The sequence below is a fragment of the Botryllus schlosseri genome, chromosome 2, assembly GCF_051294905.1.
Source record: "Botryllus schlosseri isolate E-star chromosome 2, Bs_hap1, whole genome shotgun sequence".
NCBI classification, from domain to species: domain Eukaryota; kingdom Metazoa; phylum Chordata; class Ascidiacea; order Stolidobranchia; family Styelidae; genus Botryllus; species Botryllus schlosseri.
Window position 1 is genome coordinate 18,491,010 of NC_137237.1, and position 20,290 is coordinate 18,511,299.

Consider the following 20,290-nt stretch of genomic DNA (forward strand, 5'->3'; position numbering starts at 1 on the left):
CAATGTCTCCCTTGACTTTGCCAACCATTTCGACGAGGACTTGCGAGGGGATATAAGCTTGAGCCGTAACAGTCTAGCTAGGCCAGACCGGACAATGTACTCGGCATCTGAGTATTGCTACGTTGATATTGAGCACAGCGTAAAACGGGGGTATATACTTGCTACGGATATTATCCCATTGACAAGTCATACAGCTACAAGCAACAAGCCAACCCCCCCATCGCACGGATTTGGTTTTTGTGGTACAATAAACATATGAAATCGAGATTGACCCCGTAGGCCTGCTAGATTTTTTACATCAGACAACGATATCAATTTCATCGATTGTTTGGATAACCATCATTCGCTGACTACCTACATGTAGTGTATTTCGCTCTTGATGTTTTGTGACTGCGGGTCAAGCTCACAGCAGAGAGTCACTAAATATTCACAAACGGAAATATGGATATTTCGAGCAAACTTTTGTAACAAAGCAAGTAAAATTTTTGAGATTGTCAAGACGCATGTTCGTTTAGTGTTGAATTTTTATGCTGCCAGCGCCATGCAGAGAGTGGCCCTCAGTTGAAATGCAATAAATTTCAACCAAAGGTGTTATAATGACGTGAAAATTGTAATATATGAAAAAGGTTCACAGTGCAGAACCTACCAAGGTTCGTTTGTGAACTTGAACCTCGAAATTTCTGAGGTTCACACACAGAACGCGAACGTGAACCTCGCGTTCACACCATCCCTACTTCACAGTCTACTACCTCTTTTTCTGGTATAGGCTACATCCCACGTTACACATTAGAAGAGGAGATGTGTAAAGACTGGGCCTATACTCCAAGTCGTTTCAACACCTTCTTATCTTTTCTTTGTATCGCAGTTCTGTGGTGTTTTAAAATGATAAAAATATTTATAAACTGATACTGATACTGAATTCTCATTTTATAGTGTACCTGTTAATCTAGTTAACATTGAAAATCATGAAGTCGTCGCAAAAGGTTAATCCGGATCTTCAGAAGGAAAGAGATACGAGAACATTCAATTTGGAGGAATTATCTGACATTCTTGGTGGTGGACATGAGCAACGTTTGAGGAAAAATCAGATTGGTATGTGCTGTGGAACTATTGGCATTCATAACCAGATGTCTGCAAACTGCAAATTGCAGTAATCAGAGTGGTAATACTATTAGAAGGGTTAGTGCAATCTTGGCGTGAAAAATATGAACAGTAGTTAGTTGCAGAATATGATCACTCGAACTTGGTTCTGCAAGATTTGACTATTGTCTACCAAAAATGTTAAATTCTCAGTCAGACTGCAGAGTGCAGAACCAGCCATGTAATTGCATACCGTACTTTAAGAGGGTAGTACAAAATGATTAAGGTTAGGGTACCAGTATGGTAAGATACGGGTTGGAGGTGATGGATATTAGGCCGGTTGGGTATCCTAACATTAGGGTTGTAAGGAACTTATTCCAGCCCTAATATGCTTTTCCCAACCCTAACATTACGGTACCCCAACCCTATCTCCCTATCTCCCTCACCCACCTCCAACCCTAATATAGGGCAAGTTTTTGTTGCACTAAAAACCTGAGAAAATTGCATTTATTTTTTTAATTTTAACAAAAGTTGCAGAAGTTGCATTTATACAATTTTTTGAAATCATGAGGGTATGAGATACTCGAAAGGTTCCAGCAGTTTTAAATTTGCATGGTGTCTGCTTGTTCCGTTTCTTCCTTCGCTATTCAATCGATCATGGTAACATTTTTATTTACATAGGGTTCGCACAATTTACCAGTTAGTTCAGGGAGTTTCATGACTAACGGAATAGTGGGTATGCCGCAAACCCGAAAAAATTGCTAGGTAAACACGGCATACCCAGTATACCTGCGTCTGGCGCCTATGGTGGGCCGCATTGTCACTTGAAATCCATTAATTTAGTCTTTAATATAGTTTTATAGCATATTTTGCGCAATACTTGATAAAAGTTGCAGAAAAAAGTTGCATGAAAAATATAGACAAAAGCTGCAAAAAGTTGCAACATAAAACTCCTCCAAACAGATTAAAACACCATACTACATACATTATGAGTATTTACGAAGCTTCCAGAAGCTGTAAAAAAAAGTTGCAAAGGTTGCAAAAACTTGCCCTACTAATAACCCTCTCCCCAACCCTAATATCCGTCACCCCCAGCCCTAATACCCCTTTCCCAAACCCTCTATTTTACATACAATACAGCACCCTCTCCCTAACCCACCTCCAACCCTAATAAGAACCCCCTTCCCCAACCCTAATATCCATCACCCCCAGCATTAATATTACGGTATCCTAACCACAACCTTCCCCCTAACCCACCCACCTCCTACCCTAATCTTACGATACCCTACCCGCCTTCAACCTTAACGTACCCATTTACCCCACCCTAACATCCCTAAATCAAACGCGAAAAAGAATTAATCTTGTCTTTTATTAATTTTGGTATGTTCAAGGGAATCATTTATTGGTGATTATGGTGATCAGTGTTTGATGTCTGGTCATTATCGAAGAAGCGCCGAAATGCTTGCAAAACAGCTTTGTGCAGAACTTGTACCCTGCAAAACCATGTTATGTGCTCGGTTTCGTCTGTACCCCTACGAAGATTGTCACCTTACTACTGTAAACATAAAATTTTGAAAGTTGATTTACGATATTCATTCAAAGTGTCAAAATTTACTCACAAATACTTTTGCCCAATATTTTCATTGATTTTTTTCTGCTAAAGATGTTCTCTCATTATACAAGATCCTCATGAAAGGGAAACATCTATACTTACCCCGACCTAGTAGTAATCTAACTAAGACTATTGCCTACTCAGTACCTATATCATTTGGAATGTGCTACTGCAGGGGGGTAATTCAGGGGTTTCTGGTCGGGAACAGACATACTTGCTAAGTAAATACATATAGTAAGGGCATTTTATGAAATATTTCACAAATCTGTGAACTATATTGTTACCAAACAATTTCTTCACCAATATGTCTGTCAAGGTCTCTTATAACTCGTGTTAAAATGTTGAAGTTCAACTCTTGTGGGAAACCCAGAAAAAAAATCTGTTAAAATTGACAAATTTGAAAAAATAAAATAAAATTAAAAAATTGAAAAATATATCTTCATCGGCTATAAGTAACTAAGGATGGGTTTAATAATGGTTTTTCATACTTCTCAATTGATTGTTAAAATTTACATGTTAGTACAGACTGTTTTGTGGAAATATATGTAAAAGTAATGGCACTGACGGCATAGTTAAACCGTCATAAGTACACTGTTCAGTAATTCGATACCGAATGATTCAACAAATTCTGTGTATGTTCTGTAATACTGGGTAAAACACACATATATAGGCTTAAAACCAGTACAGTAATTCCTCAAATACAGTACTAAGCCATACAGCAAGGGCTAAAACGCTATTTTCTGTATCATTCCGTTCTGTAAGATGGACGCAATTGGACCAAAGTAAAAAAGTGACTATGGACCGAGCACGGCCTTATGTGAGTTCATCGTCGATTGTTACTGAATGGCAGAGATGAGCGGATTTGAAATTTCTATGTCCTAATCCAAATCCGAACCTTCAAATCCAAATCCTAATCCATAACTTTTTCATATTCAAGTCCATGTCCAATCCTAATCCGATTCCAACTGGAAATTCAGAAAAAATACTAATTTATGCAATGGAGGAATTCGAAATTTTTCTGTCACAACCAACGATTCACTTGATTCAAGATAACTTAGTAACCATAAGTACATTAATAACTGATCTGAATAAAGTTTGTCGCCATTCGCCACACGTCATTTCAATCTCCCAGAAAATCGGTCAATCCAATCCGAAATCCTAATCCGTTCTGAAAAAAATTTCTAATCCAAATCCGACAAAATTTCACAAATCCTGTTTTTTCAAAACCTAATCCTAATCCATGCTCATCTCTGCTGAATGGATCGTCGCTGTTTCACCATAATTAATGCTCTATGGCTCATGGATCAGCCTCTCATCTATCCACGTAACACACTATGAGCAGCGGTTTGGGTATTTAAAGCCAACGATCCTGAGTTTCAACATTCCAACTGGAATGGCTGGATGAAGAGAATCAATGCTAATAATGCAAAACAGCGAACACAGATCGAGTCCCTTCCAGTTATTGAAGGAGACCCCGATGACTTCAAAACCTTATTCACCACTCTTAAAGAGTGCACACATTGCGCTGGGGTCGCTATAGTGACCGTCGATCGTTCGATTCGACAGAAGGCTATAGATATAACGAAGCAGACAAATTTACCAGTCATTCCGAGGTTGGGTGGTGTTCACTTATTGAAATGTTATCTTGGATCAATTGGTAACAACATGGAATATTCTCGGCTACTAGATGTGATCCAGTTGATCTATGCTGGAAGCACAACAACCAGCAACATCATGGATGGAGGATGTTTTGACAAGGCAATCCGTGCTCACCTCCTCATCGATGCAGCTATCTATCATCATAACATGGAAATTGCGTTAACTGAGGATAAGCGTGCTGGCGAAGTGAAGTCCTTTGTGGAAAAGGTGGCTGACGGGAAAATGGTAGCAAGACACTCTGACCCTGCAGTGCGAGTATTTGAGCAAAGGTTTGAAGAAATGTTCAATCGATTCGCAAAAAGAGGAAGATAACCTGCACTCTGGGTGGAGTACCACCACATGGTAGATATGCCCAAGGTTTTTTATCAGAACCGAGTGACTCACAGATCACAATGGAAATCTGTCCTGCAATGTTACCAAGATGCTTCACACCTGCAGGCCATCATCAGTGGTTCTCAAACTTTTTGCGACACGCCCCTTGATGATAGTAAAAATTTTCGCCCCCCTCTTATCGTCGCATCAAAAAAATATTTAAAAGAGCAACCTGTATGTTTGCAATCCCAATGCATTGTTTGGTGGCGCGGGAGGTAATATGACTGTTCACTGTTCAGACACTTTTCAAATATGGAGTTCCAGTTGAATACTTTGAATAATTTATTAAACAAAGCCGTGTGCAATGATAACATGTAGCACATAGATATTTTAACAATTTTGGTACCTAACCCATTCTATTGCACTTGAGCTTAGCTCGGACGGACCTGACCACAACTTAAATCAAAGACCAATGCCAGCTCCACGCAGGGTTGTAATGACTCGAGTCATTTTCTGAAAATACGAAAATGACTCGACTCGAGTTGATCTATGTATTGACTCAACTTGGACTCGAGTCATAGCGCATGACTCGAACCAAATCATTTGACTCGAGACTCAGACGGCCAAGACCGACATTTCATTGTAATTTCGAGGAATAGTAAAGTAGCTACCCTATTGGGATTTCGTCTATGGGTACTGATACTTGAAAATGAACCAAAAACTGATAAAAGAGAGGAAGATTAGTATATTACAAATGCGAACCATTCGATATCACCAAGCAGAGTTATAAAAGTGGGTTTAACAAGACTTTAACTGGAAACCGAACAGTCCACACAATGCCTTGAACTCGTACTCGAGTCATAATACCATGACTCGGACTCGACCTTCTGCTCGATGACTTGGACTCGGACTTGACTCAGTGGTGAATTGAAAATGACTCGGCTTGACTCGAGTCAAAACTATAAACGGGAGATTGACTTGTGACTCGGTTACAACCCTGCCTACACGCATTTACCAGTTACACGTCATTCAGGGAGATCTTCTTATTAGTGCAAGGTTCGGTATCACTCAAAATCTAGCATCAGTGTGTGGATGGTACGGCGGAATTATGACATTTCAAATCGAGATATAGGCACAATTAGGGTTCTTGCCATTGTTGAAACTTGGAAGTTTCAGCTCAAATTAAACCCATTCCGAGTTCAAGAAAACCATTACTCTCAGGCGGCTTCGAGCCTCACCTCAGATGCTTCCACGACCCCCACCGCCAGTTTGAGAACCACTGCATTAGAACGTCTGCCGCCCACGGGAAACCACGTTGGTGAACCGAGCAGAAGAAGAATGAGCAACAGCTTTTCTGGCCACAGATGTTGCGTGATCACTCTCAGTCATCTGTCAGATGTCAACCGGCGAATGGAGGAGGACGTCAGTAGACATTTACCCATTCACAGAGACCTTACCAAGACACAGACGAAGCGAGATGCAGGGGCCATTGAATTCGAAATACTGAGGGAGCAGCTGAAGTTAGGAGGGCTATTGGCCATGCAGATCAACCTGGATGGAAAATCAGTGACGTCGACCATGGTTGTAATTTCAAAGGTGAAAGCCCTGTCATCGCAAAGAACATGTTCTAAGGTTTACGAGATGAACATTTACATTGACTCATTGAAGTTGTTCAACCGACTGATCATTTTCAGTTTTTCACCCAGCGGGATATGGATGTTGCGACAAGCTTACAGTATGAACAAGGCTACCAAAGTCGAATTTTCGAATACAACCCTGTAGGCCTTAACTGACCCACTTGACTTGACTAACCAACCATCCTGTACCCTCAAAATTGATGATGGATGGCTTCTGTACATGGTGAAGTGGGAACAACGTCAGACATCACAGGTTATTGCCAACAATTAGCCTACCCAAGCTACGTGCAGTACCTGGGCCGTTGCTTTCAGAATATCATTGTGGTCATTGACGGTTACAACAGTTCACCGAAAGATACAACATGTTCTCAAACAAGACAGCGGCAGAAATGATCAAACCATATACACTACCTGTAAAAGAGGGTGCAGCTGCACAACGTCAACTCCACGAGTAGCCTATCTGCAGACCCGGGATTGGATTCTTTTACAGAACATGACGGATGGACAATAGGCGTGCATGGATATGAGCCAGTTCCAACACTGGAGCCGTTGGCTCCTGATGAGCTATTGTAGTTCACAAGCTGTAGTTGTCATAAAGATTGCAACGACCGAATATACAGCTGCAAGAAGGATCAGGTCACCTGTATTTCGGCCTGTGGAGTATATAAAGGGCTTATAATGCAAAAATTGCAGTCCCGACGATGTTGAGTCCGAAGAAGGCATAGACATTGCCTGTTGAAATGTCTGATATTGTGCATGAGAAACAAGCTACCTCTTCTGTGAACACTGGACATAGCTATGTGAAATAAAGACTATTTTGCGCATGAAGAGGGAAGTGGATGTGGCGTTTTTCACAAAGCAGTGCCGGTAATGAAATATAAGTGTTAACAATCAATTGAGAAACATGGAAAACTATTAATAAACCCGTTTTTAGCTACTTATGGGCGATAAAGATTTTTTTTAATTTTATTTATTTATTTTTAATTCGTCAAATTTAACAGCTTTTTGGGGGGGTTTCCCACAAGAGTTGAACTTCAACATTTTAACACATGTTAGTACACACCTTAACAAACATACTGGTGAAGAAATTTATTGGTAACAATATAGTTCACAGATTTTCATAAGTTTCCCTTACTAATACAATATATAAACATATAAGGTGGTATAATACCACAATTGAAGTGAAAAGAAATTACGACCATAGTTAACTCTACCGTACCTCGGATTCACGTTTGTTCACAAAAATTATGAGGCATTGCCATGATCATTGGTTTTCTTTACTTGTGTCGTCACAATCAAACCTTGGTTTTAACGTCCTTACGAAACAAGGTCTTACCAAATTTTATTGGAGGGAGCAGTTTTAAGGATTGGATAGAGGAGTTTTAGGTTGTGGGAATTAAAGACCCGACAAAAATCAGAAGAGGAATGAAGGAAGAAAGGTTGGAAACCACTGCGCTACCGCAACATATCCGTAATCAGATGTCTTGCTAAATGATAGATTTAATGCAAATTTACCTGATTAGCTCTTATCATCATATTGACACTGATACTATACGTCTATACCAGAGGTCTCAAACTCAAATGTGCTCGCGAGCCAATTTCTTAGTTTTGATGACGCCGCGGGCCGCGCCACTAATAATAGGGATATTCAACGCAGAATTTCCAAGTATATAGGCCTTATTTGACTGGAACTTGAGGACAGGCATTCCAGAAACATCATGAATATGTAATTTACTATTGTACTATTCACGCTTGACACGGAAAAAATCATTATTTCAAATATTTGAATAAAATTGATTGCATGTCGGCCATTATTTGTTCAAATAATGAGTTATAGACAATTAGACATCATGCGAGACGATGCATCATGACCAATGTTCCCTCTAAGCTACGCACGTGCGCAATTGCGCAGTGCTGACAAGGTCTCTGCGCACAGAAAGTCTAAGTTGCTGCGCACAAAAAATCCGAAGTGATGACCTTTTTTTTTAGTCGATACGCACTGTTGTCCAAGGGTCTGGGCAGATGCGTCAACAATTAGAGAGAGCATTGATCATGACATCGTCAAACTGTCGGGTTTTAATATTGCAGCTAGTGGACCTTTGACGTGCCACAATTTTATGTAGAATATTTCAAAATCTACTGAAGATTGATCTGATATCAGAGCATTTGAGCGGTGTAGCCTAATCCGGGCTATGATGTAGTGATAAGTAGGCTATTGTTACTATGTCATTGCCAAAGTCAAATTAAATCAGCGTCAGATTTTGCCTTCGAATAATTTTGGAACATATCAATAACAACTTGAATATAATCATTGTTAAGCCATAGTAATAGCATTGTTTCTTAACCTTAGCGATCGTATACCTCGTGCTTCCAATAAGATTTCTCGTATCCCCTGTTCATTTCCAACACAATTTCTGAATGTACCTATATTAAAATTAGAAAGCCCATACACGTAAAATCGCGCCTAGCGCGAATACCATTTTCCAGTTGAGTAAATTGGTCAAGAAAATATTCACCAGCATATAGGCCTAATTCCACAATGCATCTCGTAACCCATGATGTTGTGCTCCGTGCCACGAAGGGGTCTACGGACCCTGGTTAAGAATAGAAATGTCCAATCGCCGATGAATTCATTGGTGTTACAGCTGTGGAGCGTACTACTACCTTACTCGCCACCGATAATAACATGGATAAAGAGATCAGACAACACCTAGCATGTAACCAACTATACGTCACGGGGGTCACATATAATGCCAATGGTTGCCATACTGACCTGATTAGATAGCTATATATACCCTATTCAACGCAAGCTACTACCTTTTGATATATAACTATTCCCCATGACAGTTTCATAGATTGTTACGTCCGTAGGATTGCCAAGTCACCGTTTCGCGTCGCAAATCTTCCTCCGATTTTAACGTTTGACTCGACTCCACTCGAGTCATTTTTATTTAATCACCCAGTCAATCCGAAATCGAGTAATTTTACGAAAGATCGCACCAAACCAAATCACATTATTTTCAGTCACGAATCATCAACGGGTCATGTTTTATCATCATGAACTGGAAATGTTGCGTAATAGCTGATCTTATACCGCATGGTAGCTTTTAAAAGTGATGTGATAGTGTAGTTTGTTGAGATTTCAGTGTCTTTATAGCAGTTTTAGGTTGAACTTCAAGTTCTTATATCTAAAAAAGATGTGGCACTGGAATATATTGTCGAATACTTGAAATTCCAAAATGCCGTCGCGGGCCGCGTATTTGAGACCTCTGATCTATACCTAACCCAGACTTGCTCTTGATTTTATATGTTTACTGCTATAAGTTGCCTATAATTACTATTATGCAGAGAAAGTGTACTAGTTTGACACGGGTGTGATCAGACTAGTTAATCACCAAGGTCGTATTGAACATTCCTATATGATACCAAATACTGTGTTATGGTTTTTGTCTTCCCACATCATTGTTGTTGCTGTTTGCTTGTTATGTAATTCGGTTGGATGAAAATAAAACTCTTTCTCTCTCTCTCTCTCTCTCTCCCACCCAATGTTTAGAATATTAGCATTTTCTGTAGCCCTATCGATGTGACTGGCACGAAAGCCTACAATGTTTCAATAATGCGGCCTCCCTGTGAATCTTTTGGACGATAGAACCATAGAAAGTTAGTTCGATCCATGTGCATATCCTATCAAACGTAATTAATTTTTAATTAATGAACGAGTCCATTCCTTATCAGCTGCAGCGGTCGAGAATGATGTCGAATATAACGGACCTGACCCAGCATTCCTGTCGAGAATGGAACGGTTTGAAGAGTGGATGAGAAGGTCTTCTTTACTTGTCCGAAAGAAGGATGATCTTGGGGAGCTGATACAAGACCACAAGGATTTTGTCAATTACAACACGTGCGTGAATGATATCGTCAGTGATGACTGAATGATAATGGTTCATATTGTGTATTCCATGTAGGTATGTTACGAAGAAGAGACCCAACGTCTTTTTCGATTTGCACTTTGGTATGTTTGTGCCGACATTGATGGGTCAGGCGTCTGAGGAACAGAAAGAAAAATGGTTGATCCCATCGCTGAATCATGAAATGATTGGAACTTATGCCCAAACTGAGATGGGACATGGTTAGTCCTATTGTAATTGCTCCGTTTACTGCTCTAAATTGTCAGTGTTATGATGCAATGTCATCGATGATTGCAAACATTGTCAAACTTTGGCAAAAGGACAACTTCAGAAAAGCAAACAACTACGCTTGGTGCCTACATATGATTACCTCGTCATACTTTGGTTGATTATTAATCTGCATTGTCAAACAGTAGATTTTGGGGTCATAGGATCATAGTAACCCGTACGGGTTTGCTTGCCACTGTTGAGCTTTAACCTACTTTAGGCACATTCCTACGAGGATTAGAAACGACTGCGCATTACGATGCGACAAGGCAGGAATTTATTCTTCACTCACCGACAACGACATCCATCAAATGGTGGCCTGGAACATGTAAGCTGCCTGTGTCTCTCATGGACTTTCAAAATATTAATATTAATATGAAATATGTTCAGTGGGAAAGACAGCAACACATGCTGTCGTGATGGCGCAGCTTTATACAAAAGGCGTTTGTCACGGAATTCATGCATTTATGTTGCAACTTCGTAGTCTTGAAGATCACAGGTCGTTGCCAGGTGTGGACTTTAGCCATTTGTGTTTCTGTTTGTCTAACCTTGCGCCGCAAACTGCGATTCAATGTGTGATGATGTACTATTGTTGTCACAAGTGATGTCTTACCAGACCATGACCTCAGCGGCTTTCGACAAAGCCAATTTGTGGTTCTATGTGCCTTCGATGCACAATGGGCAACTCACCTCGAGACAATGCAAATTATGACTCAAGTCAAGTCACGTAAATATTCACTTCGACTCGTGCCAAGTCATCTGAAATTTTCCGATTTTGAGTCAATTCCAAGTCACTAAATATTTTCATTATCAAGTCAATCAATAGTTAATGTGCAGATGCATAAGCAAATGCATATATGCTTGCACTAGATCACGGATTACTTTTGTAAGTTGCTGAGAACGCTGCTTACAGTAGCTCATGAATACTCTGCTAGTATATGCTATTTCAATGTAAGCGCCTTATATTGTCTGGAAGGATATATAAAATCTATAGGCTGTCTGTATAGAGGACTAAGAATGTTTGAACATGTAGGGTAAATTTGATACATAATTTCATCAAATTGGCACAGAAAAGGCAAACTTCTGTTTTTCGTAAAAAAATTATCTATTATATGTGTAGACCTACTATATTTGTGTTCTTAGGATTCTATGCACTGCACTCCTATCTCTAAATTCCACACAGTGTGGATTTGAATACGACAACCAACTTCTGATTAGAAAAGTATGTCATAATTCCAAAACTATTGCCCATCATTGGCGCTTGTAAATCGTATTGACAATGTCGCATATGGTAGCCTACTGCCCAATATGGATGCAGATTTCAGGCATATGTGACACGCTTTGCAGAGCCTCTGCTAATTTTGCACTTAACTATAACCTACTTCATGGGTTAACCGTGTCAAAAAATTAAATGGAAATTGATCTGGTAAAAAAGGATTAGTACTGATGACATGGTCATTGGTCACGTGGTCACTTCTCACTGCGGCCGAGAAAATTAGAATGCTTTGTGAAGTGCAATATTTAGCGATTTTACATGACTCGACAATTTGACTCCTGGCCAGGAGTCCATATCATATTTCTCATACTTCAAGTCCAAGTCGAGCCAATTTAGGGTAGTGACTCGAGTCAAATCATTCGAGAAATGTGACTCTAGTCAAGTCATGACATGGTCATCCTTGCACTGCTATGACTACAGCCTGATCTACAGTGGTGATCAGTTTCAAAGTTCTACTTTATTGAAGTACTCACGTGGGCATTGTCTTCATTGATTACGTATCCAAATGCTTGTGTCTTTCCACTTTTACTTTATACATTCTTGATTTCATCAAGCGTCACATTTATGACTGAAATCGTCTTACAACCGGGCGAGGCATCACGGTGGGACAATTGTAATTTTGAAAATTGCACTATTCTGGTGCAGTAGTATCACCAAAGCACACCGGTATTGCAATTTTGAAAGCTGTTAGCGGTGATTGACGCGTCTACCGTATCCGTATCTTCAGACTACTGAGTACTATCAAGTATCAATGACTTCTTTGACCACCTTTGGTCCTTTGCTATTAGGCCAAATTTGATTGTGAAAAACATGAATATTCCCATTATAATCCTTGAATTAGTCATGTTATTCTGTTTCAATTACACTCTTCCAACTGCTGGTCAGTAATAAAGTAGACCTACTTTTGATATTCCTGCTTCAGTCTTTGTATGAAGATAACCGTGGAGTTTTGGATTCTCTTGGATTCGTGGATTCTCTTGGAGTTTTGAAAGCTGTTGTGTCGTTTGGAACCATTCTGAACCCTGTGTTTACCACTTTTTAGGCATAACCCTTGGAGATATCGGGCCAAAGTTTGGTTACAATGAAAACGACAACGGATTCCTGAAAATGGATCATGTCAGAATACCTTTGGGCAATATGTTGATGAAGAACGCTCAGGTATGTTTACGTTTTGCCGCTTTCAGTCCTCGTATATTTCTCTGTAATTGTCCGTTTCCAAGGTCTTGCCTGACGGCACCTATGTGAAAGCGTCTAGGAAGGAACTGACGTATGGCACGATGACGCTTGTGAGAAGCTTTATCGTGAGGAACTCTGCATTTTTTCTGGCGGAAGCCTGCACCATCGCTATCAGATACAGCTCCGTGAGGCGGCAAAGCGAAATGAGGCCTGGGTATGTGTTCGACGCTCCGGCTATGACTTTTAATTCTCGGGTAATTGTCAATTTCGGAATTATTTAGATGTCACTGGCACCGGCCTAAAAGTCTTTGTTTTTGTTTTCCCTTTATACGTATCTAGTTTTTATTTTTGTTATATCTGTTATTTCAGTTTTATGGCCACACCATAACATTTTAATTATATATAAAGTATATACCTTCAAATATGGTATATCAAATGTATGATCAAACTTCGATTTGGAAATCTTAGTCTGAAATAGCCGATGTGAATCTTAATGGATCAGACTTATGATGAAGTTTTGCAAGTCAAGTGCAACATGAAATTGACGAGAAATGGAACAATTCCTGGCAAATTGGTCTACAAGCTCAGCCCATCACCCATGTCATCAGACAGCCCTAGTAGCTCAGTGGTTAGACCGCTGGTATTGCATACAAGAGATCGCAGGTACTGTCCCCGATCCCCATGACCCAGCCACTGACAAGCAAAACTAGTCTGGGTGAATTGGCAACGCCACACTCGGTAGAAACCGAAGAACACTGTTTGAATCCCTCCTCATTTGTCAAACAACGTTACAACATCACTGTCAGCTGCTCAATTTACAACACCTGTCGAATAATGCTCAATAGCTTGAATATTGACCAGCTGTTCCAAAACATATTTCAAAATTTGGCTGGGTGAACCCTTGGCAAGTATATTGGTATTTCGCGGCCCTATAGGAATCAAAGAATGCTATAGGTAAAATGAGAACGATTCACTGATAGCAAGTAGGGCATTATAGTAGATCCTTTGTAAACCGATGTGAAATCGTAATATATTATATCACAAGTACCAGGCATCCATCCTGTCGAAAGATTTGTGTTACCTAACGAATGTTGCATTCCAGAGAGCCCGAGCCACAAGTTCTTGACTACCCGACGCAGCAACACAAGCTGTTCACGTTGCTGGCGACGTCGTATGCTTTCTTCTTCGTACAGCAGAAAATGGTGGACATGTACGGTAGGATTAATGAAGAAATCGGAAAGGGCGAGTTCGGGAACATGCAAGAGGTCAGTTGGTAATAACGCTGCTTCCTTAGCATTAATCATAATTTTCTGCATCAGAGATGTTTGTACTGAAATTAATAGTATGAACCCCTGATACTTCTCAGTTTTTCGATTACCGCTACTCAGAGGTGGTCAGTGACAAAGTACTCAATTAGGCTATGCCAACTTCACTTGCACTAAAGTGTATATGTTTCAAACTAGTACTTGTATTTCACTACTTTTGAAGCAGAAGTATTTTCTTATGTACACTTTATGTCTTGTAAAGTAGTTTGGGGATATGCTCGTGTCATGGCGATAAGTGAAATTGTCATGACAGCCGCATCATCTGAAGTGAATATTTTTTGAAAAGTGCAAACCAAATCCACTTTTGAAATTTCCTACCTGGGTACTTTTGAGACCTCTCAATTTTTCTGGTATTTTACCTGAAGTAGTTTTGGCATATCAGCGAAACCGCTACTTGAACTTGAAATGGAGTAGAAATCTACTGGAGAATTGTTTATTGTTATTGGAATTGAACTTGCTGACCTCCAGGCTAACATTGAACTGTGTTTGCACAAAAGCAAACTTTTTAAATTTTTATTTGACTGATAGACACGCTAGTGAAGGAACTACCAATGCGTTGAAGTTGAAGGCATTTTTATTTTTAATGGAAGGCATTAACGGTGTGTGCTGCGAGATATAGGTACCGGATTAATTTGTTTCGTTTAGTGCAATGATTTAAGACTATCACTGAATCGGTTTTGATGGACCAGCGATATCTTTTGATCAATTCCAGTGTTCGCGAATTAATGTCTTGTTAGAATAGATCTCTTGCGTTGTGAGCCTCAATTCTACTGTGCGGGCTACCAACGTAGGGTTGACGGCCGGAGTGCGGCACTGAAGTCAAAGCATTATATATATTAGTTGCTGATGTTCTGCCATTTTTGTAGAAGTTTTGAATCGGATGCAGAGCCAAACTGGCTGCGAAACTTGACTATACGATGCGTTTATTGTATGTTGTCTATCGCAGTTACACTCCGTGTCGTCCGGTTTGAAGGCTTTCACGACCGCTGTGACGAACAGCGGCATAGAAGTGTGCAGAATGTCTTGCGGCGGCCACGGCTACTCTGTCGCGAGCGGTCTGCCCGACTTGTATGCCTATTTCACGCCGAACTGCACTTACGAAGGAGAAAACACGGTGTTGTTGCTGCAAACTGCCAGGTCAGTCGCATACCGGGGTGGTCAGTAACAAAGTAATTCTGGATTTTCGGAGTACTCAAGTTTGTTTTGCCTACTTGCAGTAGTGTTTATGTTTTAGACCACTGTTACTTCTAATTATAGTTTTTTGGAAAAACTACTTTGTACAATTTTGATTTTGAAAAGTAGAATGAAGTTTTGACATACAATTGAATCGCTTGAAATTGCCGAAATAAGTGAAATATAGCTTGAATCACGGTAATTGAATCTATTTTCGAACACTCTACCTTTGTGTAGTGTCATTTTCCGTTAGTCGCTAAGATGCATCTCTCAATCTCGAAAGTAGCCGCCTCTAACTGACCACTAAAATTGTGCGACCATTCGGCCAAATCTTGTCTTTAAAACTACTTTCACAAGTACTTTATATGCGAAGTTTATTACAAAGACCACAACATAAATTGCTACAAGGGCACAACAGCAAGGCAACAACAAAAGTCGACCTCTCTCTGCACCGTTGCATCTGATCTGCCAGCCAATTGTACATGTACAGTACACGTCCGTCCGCCTAAACTCGAATCAATCACACGTGTGATACTCAGCTGCCGAGGCGACACTAATCTTGAGCTACACAAAGGCACACCTTCTATTTTCTACTTCGGCTTGAATTAGTTTTGTCACTTCTTGGATCCGCTTCTTCTACTTGTAATTGAGTATAAATTTTCGTCTTTACTTCTACATCTACTATGGTAGCATTGCTGTTCTACTTTGATCACCCCTAGTCACTTATATAGTCACCGTTTCCGATTTGTAAAAGGCCCAACCCTTTACCATCACCTCTTTAGGTACTTGATCAAGTGCTTCAGAGACAGGAATTTATCTGGCGACTCTATCGACTACCTCAGGAAAGGCGCGTGGCGTAGACCCGCCAACGTGGACCTGACGGACATTGGCTTGCTGTGTAGACTGTACGAACAGCGCGCCAGAGGGTAAGCGATTGTCTTAATGTTGATATATCACTGTGTTGTGACATTGTGTTCCGTATGGCAGCCTGGTCACTTTTTCGGCGGAAAAAGTGGATGAAGCAATGCGGAAGGGCGAAGATATGGTCGGCGCGTTGAACAAAGCCTCTCTCCATACCGTCCGCGGTGCTAATGTGAGTCAGCAACGTTCGGAAAATACGCTTCTCCTTTGCCGACTGTTTCGTGCTATGTTTCAGGCTCATTGCCACTATTACGTTGTCAAGTCGTTTGCGGACAAGTTACAGTCGTTGGAGATGTCAGCACCTTTGAGGGTTGTGCTAACAGATCTGGCGAGGTTGTATGCATTGGACGGCATTGCGAAGTGCAGCGGCGAATTCATGGAGGTAATCTGCGTGTTTTGTGGTGATAAATAAAATTTGCTGTTTTCAGTGGTCGTCGTGGTCAGTAACAAAGTAGCCTACTCAGGCGCGTTGCCAGCCGAAAATAAGGGGGAGGGGGTTTGAAATAAAAGGGGGGGTCTATATTTTTTAGAATTTAGTATATATAGCATCAATTCATTAGGGTTAAGTACATGCATAAATAACGATTATACTACATCCTCGTGTTGGCGATTATACGCGTATGATAAGCTTGTCGACGAGTCCGGAAGTGCTGTTAATTAGCGACTTCCTGATCTGTCGTGAACAATTAAATATGCGCGCTTTTCAACACGCGTCCTACAATTAAATACGCGCGCTTATCAATGCGTCTTACGAAGCCTCGGCGACGATTTGCGCAAATCAAAATGTACGAGTTTTTATGGAATATGGGCTATAATGACGCCGATTTCAGGTTGTTCAAACCTTACCTCTTTTATAAGTCAAGCCTTGGCACACAGCTTCTTATGGTCGTTGTCGTCTGTTGTACGGTGCGCGGACTCCTTTACAGGAAAGTAACAAGCTCGTGAACACCCGGAATCATTGAAATTTTGTTTATTTGAATGTTTTTCATTCTGTTCATGTTTTTCATTCTGCGTTCTCTCTCTCTCTTTCCCCTGCCTGCCCAGCACACGTGTAAGCTATAGCTCTCTAGACCAGTGGTTCCCAACCTGGGGGCGTGCCCCCCCCAAGGGGTGCGCGAAGAGGTGGTCAACTGAAAAAAATTTTCGCGCTTTGCGCGATTTACCTCCAATTCACGCGTCGTTCTCTATATATAGACCGAATTTCAGATTTTTAAATTCTCTCATCAACAGTCATAACCTTCCATGCAATCAAACAATCTTTTGAAGTTGCTAGCATCCCGGTTGGATTTTGTGATATGACGATAAAAGGGGCGCGAAATTTTTCACTATCATAGAGGTGGCGTATCTAAAAAAAGGTTGGGAACCACTGCTCTAGACAAACAAAATGTTAGGCAAATCATACTATGACTTGAAGCCGACTTACACAGAGATCGCACTTTTTGTGATCAGACGAAATTGCCATAGCCACTTGTCTGTGCGTGGCACTCATTGGCTACTAACTATCCAACACGACATACTTGGAAACAAAGCAAAGTAACCGCAGGAGAGATCGTGTGAAGCGCGAGGAAATAGTTTGAAATTTCTTTTGCAAAAAAACAAATAATAATTGCATTAGGCGACCGCTCGATTGGTCTAGTGCAGTGTGCAGTGGTTCCCAACCGATAGGGAATTCACCACTGGTGGGAATTCAATGGTTTCTGGTGGGGAATAGATACATTTGTTAAACATTATATACAGGATAGTCTCTGCATATTTATGGAGACACATGCGCAATTACCGTTACCTGGTAACTGCTCTGAAATGTATGTATGGAATACGCGTTGTTCACATAAACTCATTTTTAACTCTGGATAGCCAATCACGGAGTCACAAACACATCCAGGACGACAAGTATGACGTGAACTAACGCTTTCGCTAAAGTTTTAGGGTTACCAGTATCGGTTCACAATGCGATTCCAGTTGCAATTTTAGGCGATTGTCTTCTTCTTTTTTTTATTCACATAATTGATGCTTTTAACAACTTGGGTCATTTGCGCCCAGCACTGAAATTGCATTAACGTCAATGTCTTTGCGGTCTTTTTCTGGTCATTTGCTGCCATCTTTCCAGAGTTCGGCTCTCTCTTTCTCTGAGCTTTTCAAGGCGCTGTGTGTAGAGCGGGATCGGCAATGAGGAGCCCTGATAAACCTCCGACACATAGAAACATAGCAGAGCCGAGACTCGAACCGCCAACCATTAGTGCACCGTTTAACCAACTACGCCACTCGCTTCCGTGGCGGTCGTTTTGCGTACGTGGTTGTGTGTCTTGTGTACTCAAACAAGCAAATAGCTGCTCCGTAATGACAATAGTTAAAAGGAAATACAACGATAGTTTTGGGTAGTGGGGGAATGAAGACTCGGCATAAATCTGAAGTGGGGAATGAACACAAAAAGATTGGGAACCACTGCTCTAGTGCAACCGCGACTGAAACTTACACCCTTTGTGTTCTTTACTTTGTGAGGCGCTGTTTTTGTTTTCTAATATCAAGTTGACTCTATGTAATAGTGGCACACTTGGCGGTACCTTACTTTTAAAGCAGCATAATTTTGTATGAAAGTATCATTTTAATAGAGTTGCTTAGCGGTTATATTGGTGTTCCAGCTGCTATTCTGGCTAGACATCTTCTGCATCATGTATGTATACTACTCAATAAACTATGAGTGAATGCGTGACTGTTTAATTCATAGCAATCCATTTTGATTTTGCGTTTTCAGGAGAATCTTCTGTCTGCGGCCGAAGTGAAGAAATGTCACCAATTGGTCGCCGAATTACTTCCGATCATCCGTCCCAACGCCGTATCTCTGGTGGATGCTTTTGAGTTCTCGTACGTGCCCTAACTATTGCGCCGTTCGCTATGCCCACATTCACCTTGCACTTGTGTTTTCACAGGGATGACATGCTCATGTCCGTGCTTGGCCGCTACGACGGAAATGTCTACGAGAATCTTCTGAAATGGGCGATGAAATCGGACTTGAATAAAACTGATGTGAGTGGACACTGGACATGTTCTGTCTAATATTTTCAAAGGGGTCGTATTTGACTTTGAAATTTGACTGGTTCTGAGCAAGGCCGTTTCGATCTAGGTGTCTAGTTGAAGTAAAATTGACACGTAATTTACCGAATTGGCGCGTAGTATTGTCCATTGGAAAAGTGCAAAGTCTTCAGTTAGAGTCACACCTCCGATCTCTCCGAACTGGTGATGCCCATTTGATAAGACTTCATTCGTGTTCCAGGTCATTCCGGCGTATGAGAAGCATATCAGACCGCTTTTGAAGAGAAACCAAGCCAAATTATGAGATCCGCATTTTATTAAAATCGTATTGAGAACACAAATCTGCTTGTAATTATGCGACTTAACTATGCTTTTGAATGCCTAATTCTCTATAGAGTAACGATAATTTTACTGGCGCAAGATTTATCACAAGGTACGGTTTGGGGCAGTGTTTTCGCTCTACTACTTCTGTTTATTTATAAATATTCTGCAGTTTCATTCTGAATGAGTATCCTAACGCGATATTGTCTGATCTATCACGCTTGTTCTGTGCAATAAAGATTAATTTACGTAGCTTAAGAATTTAGTTATTTGTCACGGTCAGCCGGGTATTTGTGCGGTCGCACGTCCACTTCCTACAGACAGATATATCGGGCAGTTTGGTTATATATATTCAACACTACTCAAACGCAGTCTTGGAATCCCAATTCCGTGATGTTCGACATTTCTCCACTTCAGTTTTGCAGAATTCGAGCGGGATTTTTTGCAATTCGACAGCGTAATCTCAAGATGTATTTTGAGAATATTCAATCATCCATGTTGCGTCAGAGCGGAATTTGCCTGCTGCGAGATTGTATTGACACATGCAAGTGTAATTTCAAGATATAGTTTTGAATATGTATGTAAGGCTTCGT

At 40.7% G+C, this 20,290-nt stretch overlaps 1 protein-coding gene across 1 annotated transcript; it reads left to right on the forward strand.

The window, feature by feature from the left end:
- Positions 1-909: 909 nt before the first annotated feature.
- Positions 910-19,958, forward strand: LOC145433994 (peroxisomal acyl-coenzyme A oxidase 1-like). The gene is made up of 15 exons (XM_080311271.1): positions 910-1,092; positions 10,036-10,201; positions 10,266-10,429; positions 10,696-10,803; positions 10,866-10,985; positions 12,794-12,909; positions 12,972-13,141; positions 14,030-14,192; positions 15,199-15,389; positions 16,208-16,351; positions 16,413-16,518; positions 16,582-16,728; positions 19,099-19,208; positions 19,274-19,370; positions 19,618-19,958. Exons 1-15 carry the CDS (start codon positions 966-968, stop codon positions 19,678-19,680), a joined length of 1,992 nt encoding a protein of 663 aa, XP_080167397.1. The 5' UTR covers positions 910-965; the 3' UTR covers positions 19,681-19,958.
- The last annotated feature ends 332 nt before the right edge of the window (positions 19,959-20,290 follow it).